The 21,378-nt window shown below is 40.2% G+C and overlaps 1 protein-coding gene and 1 long non-coding RNA gene across 2 annotated transcripts in view; one reads left to right on the forward strand and one right to left on the reverse strand.

Annotated features, from left to right (window-relative positions):
* The window catches only part of LOC117530656 (vinculin), an 83,326-nt gene extending 65,165 nt beyond the window's left edge, over nucleotides 1-18,161 (forward strand). Inside the window, exons 12-21 of the mRNA XM_034193534.1 lie at nucleotides 2,689-2,888; nucleotides 4,718-4,846; nucleotides 4,959-5,108; nucleotides 7,191-7,299; nucleotides 7,375-7,677; nucleotides 7,772-7,896; nucleotides 7,988-8,173; nucleotides 8,256-8,459; nucleotides 9,810-9,914; nucleotides 17,166-18,161. Of these exons, the coding sequence (XP_034049425.1) occupies nucleotides 2,689-2,888; nucleotides 4,718-4,846; nucleotides 4,959-5,108; nucleotides 7,191-7,299; nucleotides 7,375-7,677; nucleotides 7,772-7,896; nucleotides 7,988-8,173; nucleotides 8,256-8,459; nucleotides 9,810-9,914; nucleotides 17,166-17,312 (1,658 nt within the window). The 3' untranslated portion in view covers nucleotides 17,313-18,161. The remainder of the gene's footprint in view (nucleotides 1-2,688; nucleotides 2,889-4,717; nucleotides 4,847-4,958; nucleotides 5,109-7,190; nucleotides 7,300-7,374; nucleotides 7,678-7,771; nucleotides 7,897-7,987; nucleotides 8,174-8,255; nucleotides 8,460-9,809; nucleotides 9,915-17,165) is intronic.
* Nucleotides 69-21,022, reverse strand: LOC117530657. Its single transcript, XR_004566414.1, has 3 exons — nucleotides 20,648-21,022; nucleotides 3,852-3,856; nucleotides 69-79 (listed from the first exon to the last, which is right to left on the reverse strand). It is a non-coding gene; the product is annotated as an uncharacterized LOC117530657 (long non-coding RNA).
* Nucleotides 21,023-21,378: the final 356 nt, after the last annotated feature.

A 21,378-nucleotide genomic window follows, 5' to 3' on the forward strand; every position in this document is an offset into this window, starting at 1 on the left:
GTCCACATCTATAAAACAAGAATTCATCTCCAGTCTGGTGTTGTAATTAGAGCCCCTAGTCTGTGGTGTTATTTTACCTCTTTTGTTTGAACAAGCTAACCTACTGTGGATGGATTGAGTTTTATAAAAGGTTTACCGAAGGTCGGTTTTGAAACTGGGAATACATGATTAGATTTAAGGGGTGATCTAGATCTTTTCTCACGGTCTTCATTGCAAGATGGAGTGTTTTGAGCCTTGGTGCAGATAATCATTCCATTTATGACATAACTCAGTTATTTGTATAAATATATAGATTTAATGCATATGTTCATATGTGGTTCTGTACTTCTGTTATGCCCCAGTTTGTCTCAAACTGTTACTGCGAGAAGATCATTTTACTTGTTTACTTGTCCTTCTGACGTTTTGGGTTTTAAGCGGGAGGTGTTAGAAAGTTTACTTGTTTTAGTGTCTTTTTGAATTTGAGAGCAAAAATGAGAATGAACATTCTGACAAATTGAATTTGAACAACCTAACACAGTGTGTTATAATTCTGATACTTCACGTGAACTACCTTCTGTTTTTTCCCACCGTGCAGCTTCTGTGCTAGACATCACTCTATGCAGGGAGTCACCCAGTCATACGAAATTTCACCTGTGAGCAAAATTACCTTGGTTGTCGTGACCCAATCTTCCCCAGCCTCTTCATATGCATTACACACAATTGAATCCAAGAAGTCTAGTGATATTGGGGTCAGAAGGTCACAGGTAAAGGTCACTGGAGAGTGTGCCGTAAAAATTTTGTGACTACATTAACTGTCAGGTTGTCACCAAAATGGTATGTGTGTTAGGTACAGTTGTGGCCATATGTTTATGTACACATTATGGGCATGAATGTCATGGTAATTTTGGGCTTTTAATCATGTCTTTGACCCGTTATTTTGCCAGGATGGAATGATTCTACAGTGTACATTATTTGAGTGCACAAGTTGGAATTTATTTAGGATCTTCTCTTATCCACACAGGGTTAAAATTACGTATACAAGTTTAAATATACACGTACGTTCACTTAAATCTCTTAGAAAGTGGTGCTGAGGGTTCTACAGTGTCATTTAACATGCCAAGGCCTATTAACTGCTTATTAGTGCTCAGAATTGGCTACAACTGGTAGTTTCACTTTGCCAGCATAAAAAGGACATGCTTGACAACGCTCATTGGACTGAGCAATACTCCGAACAACGGCAAAGTCCAAGCAACTCAATGAAGATCTAACAAGGAGAATTGTAGATTTACACAAGTTAGAAAGGCCTCTTGGAGCCATTTCTAAACAACTGCAGATATCAAGATCATTGGTTCACACAACTGGGCTGAAGTACAAGATTGTTGGATTTTACCACTTTCCAAGGTCTGGAAGAAGACCCAAACTGGCACCCTCAGCTGAGAGTAAATTGGTTAGGATGTTCAGGAACAATCCAGGAACCACCCAGGCTCAGGCCTGCCATGAACTGGAAACTGCTGGAATGCCAGTGTTACTGTCCACAGTGAAGTAAGTTTTACATCTCCATGGACTGAGAGGATGCTGACCAAGAAAGAAGTCCCTGCACCAAAATCGACACTTTCAAGCTTGACTGAAATTTGCAGCTGCCCACATGGACAAACCAAATGCCTTCTGGAAAACCTATTATCTACAAATATTGAGTTATTTGGCCACAATGACAAGAGGTAAGTATATGTTTGGAGGAGTAAAGATGTGACTCTCAAACCTAAGATTACTGCACCAGCTGTCAAGCGTGGTGGTGGTAGTATCATGCTCTGGGCATGGTTTGTTGCCAGTGGTACTGGTGCATTATACAAAGTTGTTGGAATAATGTAGTAGGAGGACTTCCACAAATGGGTGTTTCAACAGGACAATGAATCCAAACACCCATCAAAACTGGTTGTAACTTGGATAAAGCAGGGTAACATTAAGCTTGTGGAATGGCCTTCCTAAAGCCCCGACATCAACGCTATTGACAATTTGCGGACAGCACTGAAAAGCTGGGTCTGTGTTCGGAAAACAACCAATTTAAATGAGATCTGCCAATTTTTCCAAGAAGAGTGGTCAAATATCCAGCTAGAATTATGCCAGAAGCTTGTTGATGTATATTAAGTGTCTGGTTGAGATGAAGCCTGTTAAAGGACATTTAACCTATTATTAGTGAGGGTATATGTATATATTTGAGTTTTTATATATACTTTTGACCCAATGTGGATTGGAGACGATAAAAAAAATTTCAAACTTGTGCACCCAGTTTTTTTTTTTTTTTTTTTTTAAAGAGTGTGGTAGGCATGGTCACCCCAGGAAGCCTGCTGGTTTAGGAGTCAAAAGGTCACAAATCACTGAACTGTACTGGAGCTGTGTGTTAGTTTGTTAGACTGTACGCTTGGTTTTTTTTTTTTTTTTTGGAAGTGTAAGTAAGTCCCTTCAGCTGCTCTCTTATTTTCCGCTTTGGGTTGGTGGTATGGTGGTATAACTTTCTTACTATTTAATTGTAAGTGTATCTGCATCCAGTTCCTTAAAATAGACATTCTAAATACGCCCAAATATAAGCATCGAGGTGAAAATATTGACCTTGCTTTTTGACTGATTTCTTTCAAAATCAAATCACTTTGTCCCTGGGTGACCCTCAGTCATTCCACTAAATTTGGATCTAATCCGTGTGCATGTGTGTAGGCCAGGCAGCTATCCGGGGGATGGTGGCGGAGGGCCGCCGGCTGGCCAACGCTCTACCAGGCTCTAGCCGCCAGGAGTTACTTGGCAAGTGTGAGCAGGTGGAGCAGCTCATGGCCCAGCTGGCAGAGCTGGCCGCCCGCGGTGAAGGTGACTCCCCTCAGGCACGCGCTGTCGCTCAGCAGCTTCAGGAGGCCTTGAAGGTAAGATGAGTCATTCTCATCATCTCTGTTGAACTGGGAGAGAGACAGATTCACACACACTGTCACAGAGTAGTTACTCCCTCTGCTGGCTGGCAACAGAGGATGGTATCATGATAGAAATTATAGGTTTAAGTAAAAAAAAAAAAAAAAAAAAAAAAAAAAAATCTAAGTAGTGAATGAGGTCACAGTGCAGAAGCGAATTCCTTTGCAGAGACACAGCCAGGCAAAAATTTACTTCAGTAAATGTCTTAGCTACGAAAAGTATTGATCATTAAGAATACATTTTGTGTCTGTGGTGCAAAATCTACTTGATGTACTGTATTGATATTTTTTTTCTTCTTCTTCAGTAATTGACAAAAACTGGATTTGACAAAATAATTATTTTTTTCCACCATCATACCTATCTTTTTTTTAATCACTTGAGCCACCAAAATATAAAAATATAACGTAATACTAAAATACCCTCAGCCATATGAGCCTTTTTTTTATAATTTGCAGTTGTTTAATTAATTATTAAGATCCTGTTGTGTTACACACAATTTGTACATGTTCAATAGAGCCCCTCAATCAGTCAATCAATCAATCAAAAACATTATTTACGTTTTATTGGCGTCTGCAGGAGGCTTTGTATGTGTGTTTTCATGAGCTTTAGACAAGAACAGAAGTTGTGCAAATCAAGGAATATTTGTAGATCACCCTCTCTGCATTTGCAGGTATTAATGACACAAAATTAACTCCATAGAAGGTTTGCTTTGAGTTAGCAGAAGCTAGCCTGCACGCTAATGTCTGCTAAATGTCTTGTAAATGACTCCAGAGATGTTATCGGGTTCCAATAACAGCATTTACAGTTTTATGTGTTTATTTCTCACTAGCCTTTACATAATACGTGAGAAAGGTGTTATTTCTAGCCAAAAACGAAGCAAAGTTTGCAGCTAACGACACCAGGAAGTGACATCAACACACACTGTCTGAGATTATACCATAAAATTAGGTACACAATGTTACTTTTTAACCTCCTAAAATAGGTCAAGGTTAGCCATCTTTGAACTTGTCCAAGGTCTGTGTCCCAAGAAGGTTCCGTCAATTTGAAAACTCTAGCAGTAATAGGACTGGACTTATGCTGAGCACAGACAGATGGAAGAAAAGCCTTTGCAATACCTCATGGCCATATTCGATACCTTCGGGTAAAAATAAAAACTCGGAAGCATTTAACTGCAAATTTAATTCTCCCAGTATCTTAAATTTGTTCTTATTAGCAGTAATTTCAGTACCGTTATTACTTGCTGCATCCTAAAGAGTGGATTGACAAGCATTAAGCCATTTAGTCGTGATTCCCTTTGAGTCTGGTCTGCTTGAGGTTTCTTCCTCAATATCTTCAGAGGGAGTTTTCCCTTACCACTGTTGCCTGTCTGCTTGCTCTAGGGGTTGGTAAGGTTAGACCTTACTTATGTGTTGTACCCGAGGCAGCTTTGTTGTGATTTGGCGCTATGTAAATAAAATTAAAGTAAATCAAATTACATTTTTTCCTACTACTTTTTTACTCATTTTACTTTGTCTTTTATCTGTTTTATTGCCTGTTGTAAATTTATTGTTATTTTTAATTCATTTATTTATGATTCAGGGTAACTTGGTGCCTATTTTTTTAATTATGTACAGCACTTTGGTCGACTGCCATCATTTTAAACGTGCTTTAGAAATAAAGGTTGAGTTGATTTGATTTGAGTTGAGTGATCAACGTTGCAGGTGTTTTGCACGCACCACTCCTGTAATGTTAATATTTGTAAGCTTAGTCATGTGCCTACTGATTAGTTTGCATATTGTCCTTCCAGGACCTGAAAGGGAAGATGCAAGAGACGATGACTCAGGAGGTTTCAGACATTTTTAGTGACACCACCACACCCATCAAGCTGCTGGCCGTGGCTGCAACTGCTCCTCTTGACACCCCCAACAGGGATGAGGTCTGTGCTGCACAAAGTTGGTCTTACTGCTTTCATTAGTGGTGTTTTCATTTCTGGCAGGGTGTTGTTTAACAACCCTTTTTGGGGTTTTTATTTTAATTTTATCATGCAGATCTTTGAAGAACGGGCTGCAAACTTTGACAACCATGCCAACAGGCTTGGCGCCACAGCAGAAAAAGCTGCTGCCGTTGGCACAGCCAACAAGAGCACAGTGGAAGGAATCCAGGCTGCCGTCAAGTCAACGAGAGACCTAACACCACAAGTATGTCATGATTCAATGTTTACAGTGGCTTGCAAAAGTATTCAGCCCCTTGGTATTTCACGCATTTTAATTTATGACGTTTCAAATACAGAAGGTAAATCAGGCTTCTCAATGTAAACATTTCTAAAATTATCTTCCTTAGACTCAAACTGAAAGTAAATTTCTATAATTTGATATAAATTAATTAAAAATATAAAAGCCAAGATCATGGGTTGCATAAGTAATCATCACTGCCACTCAACACGAGCATGGCGGTCCAGAAGAAATTCATCCAGGCATCTAACTAGGAGTCTGACAACTGTTTCAGAGCTTCAGCAGCTTTCTGTGTTGCGCGTCTTTCCTCTTCAGCTTTCTGTCTATTGGTCTCAAAGGTCTTGATGCCATCACAAACTGTTCTCTTCCAAACCAGTCTATCTGCTGGGGCTGTAGCCCAGTCAGCAATCTCACAGTCTTTAAAACTTCTTTAAAGGACATCCTTGTACCTCTTCTTAGGAGCAACAACACAACGTGATCCAGTAGAAAGTTGACTGAAGAGAAGTTGTTTTGGAAGACATTGCGCATCCATTCTCACCACATGTCCGTACCATCTCAGTCTGTTTTGGTGTAACACAGCCTCAGTACATGTCAGGCAAGCTCGGTCAAGAACTACAGCATTGGTGACATGATCATACCATTTCACATTCATGATTGTCCGAAGATATCTTTGGTGGAATTCCTCGAGTTGTTTCACTTGATAATGATAGGTAGTCCACGTTTTAGAGTCACACAAAAGTGTTGGTAAAATGATGGCTTGATAGACTCGTATTTTGGTCTCCAGCTCAAGATCGTGGTTGTTGAAGACACTCTTGCATAGCTTGCCGAAAGCTGCTGCAGCAGAGCTGATCCTGTTGTTTACTTCACAATCAAGGGAAACATCACTTACCACGTAGCTACCAAGATACAAAGTGTGAAATTACCTTGAGTATGGTTCCGTCAACAGTTATTTCAGGCTGGTAACGGGTGGGGAGATGGTATCAGAGAGAGATCGATACAGAGCCTCCGTTTTAGTGCAGTTCAGTGATAGACCAAGTTGTTTGTAGGCTTCTACAAAAGCATCTGTTATTCTCTGCAGCCCAGCTTCAGTAGTCGAGCAGACAGCAGCATCATCAGCGTATTGAAGTTTCACAACTGAGGCTGTGGACACCTTAGTTTTAGCCTGTAGGCGCTGTAGGTTGAACAAATCACCATCATATCGCTAAGTTATTTGTACTCCAAGGTTACTCAGCTGTGGCTCTGCCAGTTGCAGAACAGCGCCCATGAAAAGAGCAAATAGTTTAGGTCCTAATACACACCCTTGTTTGACACTGACTTTCACATGATATGTTTCGGAGGAGGATTTTCTTCGCATATCAGATGTACCTTCTGGTAAATTGTAGCTGAATTTTCAAGTCTTCTTAATAAAACCCTCCTCTGTGCCACTTCATCATGAAGCTATATAACTGGGGATACAAAATGCAAAACATGCACTCTTCACAATTTCTCCAGTCACAGCCACAGAAGCCTAAAATGTCTTCTGGGTGTCTTGGTGGCTTTCCTCACTCTTCTTTTTCTTGCACAGTCACTCAGTTTTTGAGAACTGTCTACTCCACACAGATTTGCCATACTGTTTGTATTTCTTCATAACTGATGTAAGTTGATGCAAGACTGATGCAAGACATATTCACTGACTTGGAAATGTTCATGTATCCATCCCCTGACTTGTCTACAGAAAACTAGCAATTAAACTGATTATTTACAGGTATTATACCAAAGGAGCCCATTACTTAGGCAACCTATCATCTTGACTTTTAGATTTTTGTGACTACATTAGATTAATTTCTATCACGTTGTAGAGATTTGCTTTGAGTTCGAGTTTAAGGAAGATAAATTTAGAAATGTTTATATTGAAAAGCCTCATTTGCTTTTTGTATTTGAAATGGCATAAACAAATTAAAATGCATGAAATACCAAGGGGCTCAATGCTTTTGCAAGCCACTGTATGTCTTCAACCTGAAGTGTTTCTTCATTGTTGATGCAAGAATTGGTAGTTGGTATCATTTTTAGGTTGTGTCTGCTGCTCGTATTCTGCTGAGAAACCCTGGCAACCAAGCTGCCTATGAACATTTTGAGACGATGAAGAATCAGTGGATTGATAATGTTGAGAAAATGACAGGTGATGTTCCACAAAGATCCTGCAAAGTGCCTGATTTCAGTTGAGGTTGAGTGTTAATGTAGTCTGAATGTTTAGGTTTGGTGGACGAGGCCATTGATACCAAATCTCTACTGGATGCCTCAGAAGAAGCCATCAAGAATGACCTCGATAAGTGCCGTATGGCCATGACGAACCACCAACCTCAGATGCTGGTGGCTGGAGCTACCAGCATTGCTCGCCGAGCCAATCGAATTCTCCTGGTGGCCAAACGAGAAGTGGAGAACTCTGAGGATCCAAAATTTAGAGAGGTGGTGAAGGCTGCCTCTGACGAACTGAGCCAGACAATCTCACCTATGGTGATGAACGCGAAGGCAGTAGCTGGAAATATCCAGGACCCAAGTACATCATTCTTGCTGACAAGAGTTTAGTTATTATTTTTTTACACATTTTGTGATTGTACCCTCAAAGATATGTGTTTGTTTTGCACTTCCAGATCTTCAAAAAGGCTTCCTGGACTCTGGTTTTAAGATCCTTGATGCTGTGGCAAAGGTCAGAGAGGCATTCCAGCCACAGGAGCCAGACTTCCCACCACCTCCCCCTGAGCTGGAACAGCTTAATGTAAGTCCACAGTTAATCACTGCATTAAATATCCACATCAGCCTACATACACAGTTCCGCTGTAAAACTACACTTTCATATTGACTTGCAGCTAAATGATGAACCTGCACCACCCAAACCTCCACTTCCTGAGGGAGAAGTTCCTCCCCCGAGGCCTCCTCCACCAGAGGAGAAAGATGAGGAGTTTCCTGAGCAGAAGGCTGGCGAGATGGTTATCGAGCCCATGATGGTGGCTGCCCGACAGCTCCACGACGAGGCCCGCAAATGGTCCAGCAAAGTCAGTGAACACTGTAAAAACTCTTTGACCGGGTTTTACTTCCTGGTCTGGTGTTACATTATGTTCATGTCATACCTCACAGGGTAATGACATCATTGGTGCCGCCAAACGAATGGCTCTGCTTATGGCTGAAATGTCGCGTCTGGTGCGTGGCGGCAGCGGGAACAAGCGTGCACTCATCCAGTGTGCCAAGGACATTGCCAAAGCTTCTGATGAAGTCACACGATTGGCCAAGGAAGTAGCCAAACAGTGTACTGACAAGAGAATTCGGACCAACCTGCTCCAGGTCAGCAACGTCTCCTAAAGAAGCTCCACTGTTTACAATGGGAGTGTGTAAGCCATGTCTTTATGTCCCACAACTATGGACAAATTATGTGGAACATTATGTCAATGTACTTGTGTCTGTGGATCGAAACAATACCTTAATATTAATATGGTTGACCCTTGTTATTAAGTAGGATTAGCACCTTGTGGAATAGATCGTGTAACATCTGTGTCACTGTGATTTTGTCCATATCTTTCCATACTTTAGATTTGTAGCACCATCTCGCACAGCAATGGAACATTCAAATTTATATTATTTATTTATTTAAACACTCATGTTATAATAGTTTTGCTTGAATGATCATTCATGTAAAAATATTGATGGTTTTAGGGTTTTTTAAATTCAGTTGTTATTAAATAGGCTTAAACTAAGCTATTTTAAATATTAGCTTCTTGATTACACGTCAACGTATTTTTTCCAAAATCTTGACAAATGTTTTACTCCCTGTTGAAGTCAGAATAGTATAATATACAATTAAAATAAATGTTGTATCTGCATGTTGGCACACCCCCTTTTTAATGAAAGTTGGTTAGTCACTCACCCTAAATTAAATTAATTTATTTATTAAGGTTCATTAAACGCCAACCCTAAAATGAATTCATTTTGTGACTCCCACACATTGTAAAAAGCAATAAATAATGAGTTTTCACTACGTTTTTCTCGTCACTTTTGCATCTTACCTCTGACGTCATCAGTGTGTGTTTGTAGTAGTCGCGTGACAATGATGTCAGTTTGAGAGTTTGCAGTAGGACAGTTGCACACAAGGCGAAACAGATCTGAACAGTCTGACACTAAACGGATGAGTTATTTGTAATTTATTTTTATTTGTGATCAGACATTTTATTGAAATATTGGGACGGGTGAGTTTTCTGACTAACGTAATATTTGACATACTAGTGCATCTGCCCAAATACACACAAGTACAGTATATGTTAACTACACACACTCATCTTCAACTGCTTCCAAGATCGGGTCGTAGGGGGCTGGAGCTCATTCCAGCAGTCTTTGGGTGTGAGGCGGGGTATACCCTGGACAGGATGCCAGCATGTCGCAGGGCCACATATAGACAAACAAACACATTCACACCTGTATGCACACCAATGGACAATTTAAAGTTTCAAATCCACCTGCATGTCTTTAGATGTGGGAGGAAGCCGGAGCACCCGGAGAGAACCCGGCAAACACTGATTCACTGATACTGCACATCGTAAAATCCTGTTTAGCTCTTGTCTGATCCCGTGGATCAGCTCAGGGCATCCCGACGACACAAGTCTTGTTTCGCTCATCAAGTTCTGCCTGTCTTTGTTTCAGGTGTGTGAACGCATTCCCACCATCAGCACACAGCTCAAAATCCTGTCCACAGTCAAGGCTACCATGTTGGGTCGGACCAACATCAGTGAAGAAGAATCCGAGCAGGTCAGTACTTCTTACTTATGTCAAAGAGGGAGTGGTTCACCTGCATGTGGTCGGTCTGTTGGTTCATTATTGAAACTACTGATCCATTCATCAGGATACTTTGTGAAAATGTGCAAACTGAATTTAAAGGGAAACACTGATCCCCCCAACCTGAGCTCCAATTTTAGATGTTTTGAAGTCAACCTTTTCACTTGGGACAAAAACAAAAAATAGAATGCAAACTCCATCACAGGCTAACTGGCTGTTTCATGTAATGGCGCAAGGCACGTGAAACACACTCAGATTAAACTGCTTCTTGTTGCCATTGAAGAGGTGAGAATGTTGGTTCTCTGGTTGCACAGAGACAATCCCTATAGACGTTGTTAGGGACCAAACAGCTAAACTACAAAAGGACAGGTTTTCTTTTAAAAAATAATGTTTTTTTGTTTTGTTTTTCTTACTCAAAGCAAACCAAAAATAGAAATGAATAGAAAGAAGTAAAATAATACCTGACCAGTGCCTGGTTTCATAAAGCAGTCTGATATTTTAGTCTTTTAAACTTAATCGACTACAGTTAGTCACCCAACATTATGCATCTAATCACTGTTTCACATCGACGGCTAAACTTGTAGATTAGCCGTTTTACGTTAGTCGACTATTTGGATGGGCCCAGCGAGCAACGTTGCCAAGAAACGTCTCCAATGCACAACAGTTTTGTTTACTTCTGGGTTGGTTGTTGTCATGAACTATCCAGCTTTTGTTTCTTTAACTGGCTTTATTAACATTTACAGACACATACGAACCGCAGAATGACACGCTTAGCTCTTAGCCTAGCAGTTCTTCAACTATACTTCTGTCAAGCCTTTTTGTGAACACAGCGCTGCACGGCATAACAGCGACACCCTGTGCTTAATGTGAGAACTGTCACAAACACATCACATGAAAGTCGTCACTTTCTATTTTTGCGGAATATGAGCGGCGTCGCGGTGCTTTTGAGTGTTCCATCAAGTGGTGGTACATAATAGATGCCATTTTTGAGGTAAGACACTGAAGTTTTGTCGACTAAAATAAGATTAGCCTCCTCTGTACCAGGATAAAAACTTTAGTCGGGTAATGTGAAACTTTAGCCGACTAAGCCCTTTGTGCAACAACTAATGTCAAAATATTAGTTGACTAAATTTAGTTGACTAAACAAGATTAGACTGCTTCATGAAAATGGGCACAGACAGTTAAGAGGTCAAATAAACATTACTCAAAAACAGTGCTCACAAAAATCAGACATGAACTCAACAAACTGACTTAACAAACTGAGACAGAAGGGAAATGTATATATGTCCCGGCTGATCAGCCCATTAGACAGAAAAGGGGAAAAAACAACATGGACAATAACTACAACTCCATTAAAAAAAGAACCCTATGCCCACATGCTGATGCAGTTCTTGGGCAGGTCCACTCACTGTGCCTCTGTGGGCTCCACCTTCAGCCACCTCTTTTGGCGGAACCAGGAAGGAGGACTGACACAGCACTCACAGAAGCTCAGACCTATGCAAATGTAATAGCTGCAAAGAAAACAAAAAAATGATAATGCTGTGGTAGAGCAGTTAAAGCCATAAAGCTGCATTTGAAATCTGTATGTTACTGACTGGATGAATACTTCTGTTACGGTATCATTCCCCCTTTGGATTTCTTGGTGGGAGAGAGAGAGGTAGTCTGCTGTACAGTTGTTCTTGCGTGGAATCTGATGTATGGTGAAGTGGAATGGCTGTATTGTCAGGTATCAGATCCTTCTATTGGTGTCCTTCATGTTCTCAAGATGAAATCTGGACTGTACAAGACTGGGATCTTACTGAGGAACCGTTGAATGTTATGGAAAGCCACCTCTGCTTCTTCTGTCCACTGAAATTAATTAGGGGATCTTGACCCAGTCAGGTCAGTAAGGGGAGCTGCCCTGGCAGAGAAATGAGGGATAAACTGATGATTTTTGCTTTTTATGAACTTCAGAGGAAAAACATCTGGATATCCAGTAGCATAGTTTGTTATTGCAACCGGATCAGCTTACTTCTTTACTCGTTCGACAGCGCCAACAGTGTCCATTCCTAACCACTCAAATGGGATACTGATGGTTGGAAGCGGCTGCAGTGGAGCTCGGGAAGGGGTTTTGATGGCACTCTTCTGGCATTGAGGGCAACTTTGTAGAACTGGGCTACATGTGCAAGCAGGCTTGACCAGTAGAAGGCTTTTGTTTTTGTTTTTGTAGAAGTACAGTGGGGCCAAAAAGTATTTAGTCAGTCCCTGACTGTGCAAGTTCTCCTACTTAGAAAGATGAGAGAAGTCTGTAATTTTCATCATAGGTGCACTTCAACTATCAGAGACAAAATGAGAAAAAAAATCCAGAAAATAACATTGTAGGATTTTTAAAGAATTTATTTGTAAATTATGGTGGAAAATAAGTATTTGGTCACCCACAAACAAGCAAGATTTCTGGCTTCACAGACCTGTAACTTCTTCTTTAAGAAACTCTTCTGTCCTCCGCCATCACCAGTATTAATGGCACCTGTTGGAACTCGTTATCTGTATAAAAGACACCTGTCCACAGCCTCAAACAGTTAGACTCCAAACTCAACCATGGCCAAGACCAAAGAGCTGTCTATGGACACCAGGAAGAAAATTGTAGATGTGCAACAGGCTGGGAAGAGTGAATCTACAACCCCAGGCAATAATTATGGAATCACCGGCCTCGGAGGATGTTCATTCAGTTGTTTAATTTTGTAGAAAAAAAGCAGATCACAGACATGACACAAAACTAAAGTCATTTCAAATGGCAACTTTCTGGCTTTAAGAAACACTATAAGAAATCAGGAAAAATAATTGTGGCAGTCAGTAACGGTTACTTTTTTAGACCAAGCAGAGGGGAAAAAATATGGAATCACTCAATTCTGAGGAAAAAATGATGGAATCACCCTGTAAATTTTCATCCCCAAAACTAACACCTGCATCAAATCAGATCTGCTCGTTAGTCTGCATCTAAAAAGGAGTGAACACACCTTCGAGAGCTGTTGCACCAAGTGGACTGACATGAATCATGGCTCCAACACGAGAGATGTCAATTGAAACAAAGGAGAGGATTATCAAACTCTTAAGAGGGTAAATCATCACGCAATGTTGCAAAAGATGTTGGTTGTTCACAGTCAGCTGTGTCTAAACTCTGGACCAAATACAAACATGGGAAGGTTGTTAAAGGCAAACATACTGGTAGACCAAGGAAGACATCAAAGCGTCAAGACAGAAAACTTAAAGCAATATGTCTCAAAAATCGAAAAATGTACAACAAAACAAATGAGGAACGAATGAGAGGAAACTGGAGTCAACGTCTGTGACCGAACTGTAAGAAACCACCTAAAGGAAATGAGATTTACATACAGAAAAGCTAAATGAAAGCCATCATTAACACCTAAACAGAAAAAAACAAGGTTACAATGGGCTAAGGAAAAGCAATCGTGGACTGTGGATGACTGGGTGAAAGTCGTATTCAGTGATGAATCTCGAATCTGCATTGGGCAAGGTGATGATGCTGGAACTTTTGTTTGGTGCCGTTCCAATGAGATTTATAAAGATGACTGCCTGAAGAGAACATGTACATTTCCACAGTCATTGATGATATGGGGCTGCATGTCAGGTAAAGGCACTGGGGAGATGGCTGTCATTACATCATCAATAAATGCACAAGTTTACGTTGATATTTTGGACACTTTTCTTATCCCATCAATTGAAAGGATGTTTGGGGATGATGAAATCATTTTTCAAGATAATGCATCTTGCCATAGAGCAAAAACTGTGAAAACATTCCTTGCAAAAAGACACTTAGGGTCAATGTCATGGCCTGCAAACAGTCCGGATCTTAATCCAATTGAAAATCTTTGGTGGAAGTTGAAGAAAATGGTCCATGACAAAGCTCCAACCTGCAAAGCTGATCTGGCAACAGCAATCAGAGAAAGTTGGAGCCAGATTGATGAAGAGTACTGTTTGTCACTCATTAAGTCCATGCCTCAGAGACTGCAAGCTGTTATAAACGCCATAGGTGGTGCAACAAAATACTAGTGATGTGTTGGCGCGTTCTTTTGTTTTTCATGATTCCATAATTTATTCCTCAGAATTGAGTGATTCCATATTTTTTTCCCTCTGCTTGGTCTAAAAAAGAAACCGTTACTGACTGCCACAATTTTTTTTCCTGATTTCTTATAGTGTTTCTTAAAGCCAGAAAGTTGCCGTTTGAAATGACTTTAGTTTTGTGTCATGTCTGTGATCTGCTTTTTTCCTACAAAATTAAACAACTGAATGAACATCCTCCGAGGCCAGTGATTCCATAATTTTTGCCAGGGGTTGTACAATAGTCACGCAGGTTGGTGTGAATAAATCAACTGTGGGAGCATTTGTAAGAAAATGGAAGCCATACAAGACCATTGATAATCTCCCTTGATCTGGGGCTTCACACAAGATGTCATCCCATGGGATCAAAATGATCATGAGAACACTGAGCAAAAATCCCAGAACTACACGGAGGGACCTGATGAATGACCTGCAGAGAGCTGGGACCAAAGTAACAAAGGCTACACACTACGCAGAGAAGGACTTAAATCCTGCAGTGCCATGCGTGTCCCCCTGCTTAAGCTAGTACGTGTCCAGGCCCGTCTGAAGTTTGCCAGAGAGCATATGGATGATCCAGAAGAGGATTGGGCGAATATAATGTGGTCAGATGAAACCAAAATAGAACTTTTTGGTAAAAACTCAGCTAGTTGTGTTTGGAGGAAGAAGAATGCTGAGTTGCATTCCAAGAACACCATATCTGCTGTGAAGCATGGGGGTGGAAACATCATGCTTTGGGGCTGTTTTCTGCACAGGGGACAGGATGACTGATCCGTGTTAAGGGAAGAATGAACAGGGCCATGTATCATAAGATTTTAAGCCAAAACCTCCTTCCATCAGTGAGAGTATTGAAGATGCAACGTGGCTGGGTCTTCCAGCATGACAATGATCTCAAACACACCGCTCGGGCAACGAAGGAGTGGCTCCGTTAAAAAGCATTTCAAGGTCCTGGAGTGGCCAAGCCATTTTCCAGACCTCAACCGCATAGAAAATTTGTTGAGGGAGTTGAAAGTCCATGTTGCCCACCGACAGCCCCAAAACATCACTGCTCTAGAGGACATCTGCATGGAGGAATGGGCTAAAATACCAGCTACAGTGTGTGCAAACCTGGTGAACACTTACAGGAAACGTTTGACCTCTGTCATTGCAACAAAGATTATGTTAAAGTATTGAGTTGAACTTTTGTTATTGGCCAAATACTTATTTTCCACCATAATTTACAAATAAATTTAAAAATCCTACAATGTGACTTCCTGGATTTTTTTTTTTTCTTATTTTGTCTTTCACAGTTGAAGTGTACCTGTGATGAAAATTACAGACCTCTCTCATCTTTCTAAGTAGGACAACTTGCAGAATCAGGGACTGACTAAATACTTTTTTACCTCACTGTACTTCCATGCTTCCCTAGATGTCCAAGCCCACAGTACAGAATGCCCCAAGATCAAAACAATTTCCATAAATCTTTTTGGAACCACAAGCTAAACCTATGACCCCTGCTGACTGTAAAGGATTCCACTTTTCAGAAAGAAATCCTCATGACTGCAACTGCCCACTTCATCTCTGTGTTTTCTCTCATTAGCTCTGAAAAGGGGATGCCAAAGTTTGGTCGTCACGTTGCATTTGAGTAATATTGACAGGGATTCTAAAACCCAAGCACTGTTTGGGTTTAGATCTCACTTGAGTCATTTTAGTTCCTGAGTCCAGTTTCACACTCTGTTAAATTGTAAATGGACTGCATTTATTTTCCATCTGCATCAGATGGCGCTTTTCAAAGCGCTTTACAATAATGCCTCATATTCACCCCGATGTGAGGGTGCTGCCATACAAGGTACTCACTACACACCGGGAGCAACTAGGGGATTAAAGACCTTGCCCAAGGGCCTTTAGTGACTTTCCGGTCAGGCTGGGATTTGAACCAAGGATCCTCTGGTCTCAAGACCAACGCTTAACCACTAGACCATCACCTCCCCTAAACTCTGTTCCATACACCTTTGGGGCACCCAACACATTTGGGTTGTCTTTGACTTTTTGGGACACATTGGCTTTGTGTCGTCTTCCATTCTACACAGATAACAGATTAACGGTTTCATAAAGGATTGTAGAGACCCGTTAGCTGGCTTAGAAGGTTTTCTTGCACTTGAAGTTGACCCCTGTTGGTGCTGAGAGACTACTTTGCAACTGTCCTTCAGTTTTCATGCAAATTAGCTCCAAAACGCATCTGTCGGATTTGTAGCCGCTTCAGCTAAATGTGGATTGTGGTCTTTTATCCAGGCGTGTAATTTGAGAGAGGATTCTCTAGTATTGTTCATGATTATAGTTCACTAATTTCTTGGACAAATTTACCTTGTGGATGCACGCATTTTCCATACAACCGTGCATATTGCTCTTTAGGGTTTTCACCAATGGAATCTTTGCCTCCATGCCTCAGAATTTATATATTTCTGAAAAATTCCAGACTTGACTTTTTCCATAGTCACCAGAATCAACAATATCCATGTGTACATGCACCTCTTTCTTTGCCTGTAAGTAATGGTACAAGATGAAAAACCCAGTCGACAAGCCATTGCAAAGTCATTCGAAGGTCATTGGAAAGTGTTCAATGTTATCATCATCAGTAAGATTTTCTAATCTAAGGTCACAAAAATGGGAGTGACTTGACAAACCATCAACTGATCCATTATTGGAACCAGCTTGGAAAGGGGAATCATCTCCCAGAAGGCTCAGAATTTGGAACTGATGTTGTAGTGCTCTAAAGCTTTGTTCATGACAGGCATAGTCTTCTCTATGTTTATAAATGTTTTTTATATTCTAAATCAATATTGCACATATTGAATTAGTTTTGGTCCCACCTGAAAAGGTGATCCTGCAAACACCTAAAAATCAAGCTCAGGTTGAAGAATTCCCCTTTAAAAGAAATAATTCTGAAGAAAGTGATGTCATATCACAGCAACACTTTGAAGTATCAACACCGAACTTGGTTAGTGGGCTTGGGTCCCTGTAGTGAGGAAGCGCACAAAACAAAGCAGCATTTAGTCTCCAGGGGGCGCTGCTGGCAGTGTGGGATGCTCAGCCACAAGTTGCCTTGTTTTGAATGTGTCGGATGACATTGTCTCCCTTCTTCTCCTTCAGGCTACGGAGATGTTGGTTCACAATGCTCAGAACCTGATGCAGTCAGTGAAGGAGACGGTCAGGGAGGCCGAGGCAGCTTCCATAAAGATCCGGACAGATGCAGGTTTCACACTCCACTGGGTCCGAAAGACCCCCTGGTACCAGTAAGAGGCGGTTCTCTGCTCCTCAGCTCTGTGTTCGTTCTGTGCAGCTGTCCAGGAGGACACTGACGGGACAAATATCTGCGTCATCAGAGCTGTGGTATGATTTGCGCCCTTCCACCCCAAGTGGACAAAAAGGGATGATACCCTTTTCTCTCCTTTTGTTATGTGTGTAACATTTGCTTTTCTTGTTGAATGCAAATGATGGGACAATCTCTTGTTAGATTCTTACTGGGATCTGTTATTTTCTAAAGTGTGTAAAAACATTACTTTTAGAGTTTATTTTGACAAATCCCAGAAATATATATATTGATTAGAGGTTGGAATTTATTTAATGTAATTTTTTTTCCTGACATAAACCACGGTGAGATAAATTTGAATGTGTAGTCTTCCTGAGATGTTTTTAAATCTTTGTAACGATGGTTTTATTGTCATTGAAACAGCTTTGCTGGAACAAGCACAGCAACACGAGGACTTAAAAGTAGAGTAAAGCCCCGTTCTCACTTTGATAGATGCGAGTTCTGGAAGGTCTAGGTATCCAGATACTCAATAGGCATTTAGTAGTAGTAGCAGACCAACACGACACCAATGATCTTGATAGGCAGTTTGAGTGTGAGAACCAAAGAACATTTTGGGAAAATTAAAAGACGTTAGAGAACATAGATGAAGAGTGTAGTGGCATCCAAGGAGCCATGGCAGTGTACAGTTATACATTTATTAAGTATTAGAAACTGTTTTTAAACACTCTACCATTGCAAAAAAAAAAAAAATTAGTAGCATTTGTTGGGTATGCACGTGTACGTCATTTGTAAAGATCCTGGTTGAAGGACAGGTAGGATGGCGTTGGAGTAGTACATCCGGATTGTATACCTACTACTCCCTGGCTTACTTTAGTATGTGCCAGTGGTGGGCACAGATAACAAAAAATTAACTTCGATAATAAGATAACTGAAAAGTTATCTTTGATAAAGATAAATCGATAAACCACCCAAAACTGTATCGGAAGTTACAGATAATCGATAACCGATAAATTCCAGTGTTGTCTATGGGACATTTGCGTTACTAAAGAGCTGAAATTGATTTTTAACACGATCGCTTTTGAAAGCATCAAAAGCGGTAAAAGACCTAAAGAATAAGCAAGAATGTTTGACCATGCTGCCCCCTGCAGGAAACAGCACAGACAAATCCTGAGAGCACCCACGAAATCAACTCTTTATTAATCATAATCATTTTTCTTTCAACATTCTGCTCCTGCTGGAAGCTCTTGTTTACAACAACACTCCCACCACAGAGGCACACCAAGAGCAGCCATAAGGCCAGCTCCCTATCAGTTTCAACACTCCGGTCAGGCGGAGGTTTTGAAAAATAAAGTCATACTAACTTAACTGAAAATACTGATAGAATAACTCCATTAATGTCAATTCTGTCATTTGTTCAAAGTTAAAATATAACATATCTTTTAATGTTGAATAAGGCACTAATTCTGAGGTTTTGTAACAAACACAGACCGCGAAGCATTCTGGGTAAAAGTGCTAAACAGTGATTGGTTCAGTAATCCATTATGTAAACCAACACGTTAATGTGACGTGTCGTGTGTTTGTTTAAAGATAAATGTGCTTTTGTAAAGTATTCCATTTTTATTTGTAAAAACAGGCATTTTTACGGAGCCCTGGAAGTGTCATCGCAATTGCATATTTTAAAACTTTTATGATGTTGTAAAACGTCCACTCAATATTAGTAAGTAAGTAAGTAAATTTATTTATATAGTCCCTTTCACAGACATAAGGCCATGTACACACGTTGTCAGGTATTTGTAAAACAGAATATCTTACCCTTTCAGTTTGGGGAAGAAACTTCATCCACACTACGTCGTTTAAAAAAAAAATCCATCCACATCGAACCGTATAAATGTGTTGTAATTAGTCTGCCAAACCTTTGGGTGGTGGTACTGATTAAAATTCTATCCAATCAGGAGCCTTATTCTCTTGTCACTTCCACAAAAACTAAAAACATGGTGCCAACCTCGTTCGTGTCAGAATTACTTCTAACCGTAGTTTTAGAATACAAAGTTAACAAATATATGCACACAAAAAGCGCCTGGACAATGGACAATACCAACACTTTTGAGAGCAGCCATGGACCCAGACGTTTAATACTGCCATGAACACTCCTGGCCAGTAGATGGCAGTAGCGGCCTTGAAAAAATGTCAAATTCCAGATAATCTATGTCTGCTACATTTAAGATGCGTGGAATTTAACAAACGCAAATACACTAACGTCTATAAACCCAGAGAATATATTCACGAGAGCTTTAGGCACTAGAGTTTAATGCTGTTATCTGTGGATCCTGAACAGTGTCTGAAATGCATTTGTCCTGTCGTGAACATCTGAGATTACCTTATGCTACCCATAATACATTGCTGCCTGGCACAGCATGTGCTCACAAAACCTTAAAAATTAGCACATTACTTTAAAACGAAAACATATATCTGATATTTTCACTTTATAAACTTCAGACATGACAATCATTTTAAATAACTTGTCTAAAATGAGTGGTTAAAATTTGACCCATAAGTTAAACATGTATGCCTCTGGATGACTTGGTGACATTGTGATTATATTAGTATGGTGTTAAAGGAAATGACTTATTTTTGGTCACCAGTTCTCCTTTGCTTACAGACGATAAAGTGGTTTCTGTTTGCAGAGGGTAGAACAACATGCCTATTAGGAAACATTTAACAGGTAGGTCTCAACAGCTTTAACAGTTTTAAAAATGTTTTTCACTGTTCAACTTAGTTTAGTACGTTATCCGTCTAAAAGTTATCGGACGGTAATTCATCGGAAGATAATTAGTCCGATGATGGTTTTTAAATTTATCTAAAAAGATAATCCGATAATGAAAACATTATCTTCGATAGTTATCTGTTATCGGATTATCGGAAGTGTGCCCACCACTGGTATGTACTACAGTAACAGTTGGGTAATAGGTTAAGAACCTTCAGTTGTGAACCTTTTTAGATGTTTTGGTAGTTCCTTGCATTTCCATGGAGCCCATAATGTTGTTGTACATGGCATGACGTCACTGGGAGGTTTTCTGGAACCACCAGGGTTGTGCTAAAGCTATACGCTCCATCCCGCCAACAGGTGATTTTGTACATGTCACATGGTAGAAATCCGGTATGTTACATCATCAGATTTGCGAGGACAGTGATCTTAACATGCTGCTTTATCGCGGTTATGGACCGTGACCTTCCGGGATGCATATCCATGAAAGTGAAAACGGAGTTTAAATGTTTCAGTTCATGCAAAGTATTAGATGAGTTTACACTACTCTCCCATCACACATACTGTACATCAAAGCTCTGCCAAAGATACTTAGACATCAAAGAATTTCTTTCGACATATGACCGTCTTTTGTTGGTTAGTAGGACATGTTAGACTTTTAAGGGCTTTTTTTTGTTTGTGTGTTCTACATGTTTGTTTGACATTTAGCATTATGAGACCTAATGGCAAAAAAAAACTTTTTTCACCATGATACCGGATTAGTTTTCTTCACAAGCTCCACCTTCTTTCTTTTTTTGCGCTTTAATCTCTGCACACTTCTCTCATTTCGTGCGCAATCATTTATTTGTAGCATATGAATTGCACACTTCTTCTAGGTAGTCAAGGGAATGACCAGAGTGTAGAGATAAGCACAGTGTCACACAGGCAACTGGTAAAACGTTTATTTTATTTTATTTTCTTATAAAATGACACTTTTGTTTGTGATCATACACTAAAAACAACTGAACACTGTGTCAGCTGTAGATGTTGAAAAGTCTACAGACTGTAAATATCTAATACCAGCTGATGTGCCTTGTCAAAGAAACTATTTGATGGTTGCAGGTAATATTTTGAGTCTTTTACAAGTTATCAAACAGCTGATTTATTTTAAAAAACAAAGCAAAATTTCATGTTTTATGACTTATCTGGAATCAAATTGAGCTCTATGCAAACCAATTCATGAGAATCATTGAAATTATGCAAGAATTATTTGGCTTCGGAGGGGGTTGGGCGACTTTATGCATTTTTCA

Source organism: Thalassophryne amazonica, chromosome 18, assembly GCF_902500255.1.
Source record: "Thalassophryne amazonica chromosome 18, fThaAma1.1, whole genome shotgun sequence".
Lineage (NCBI taxonomy): Eukaryota > Metazoa > Chordata > Actinopteri > Batrachoidiformes > Batrachoididae > Thalassophryne > Thalassophryne amazonica.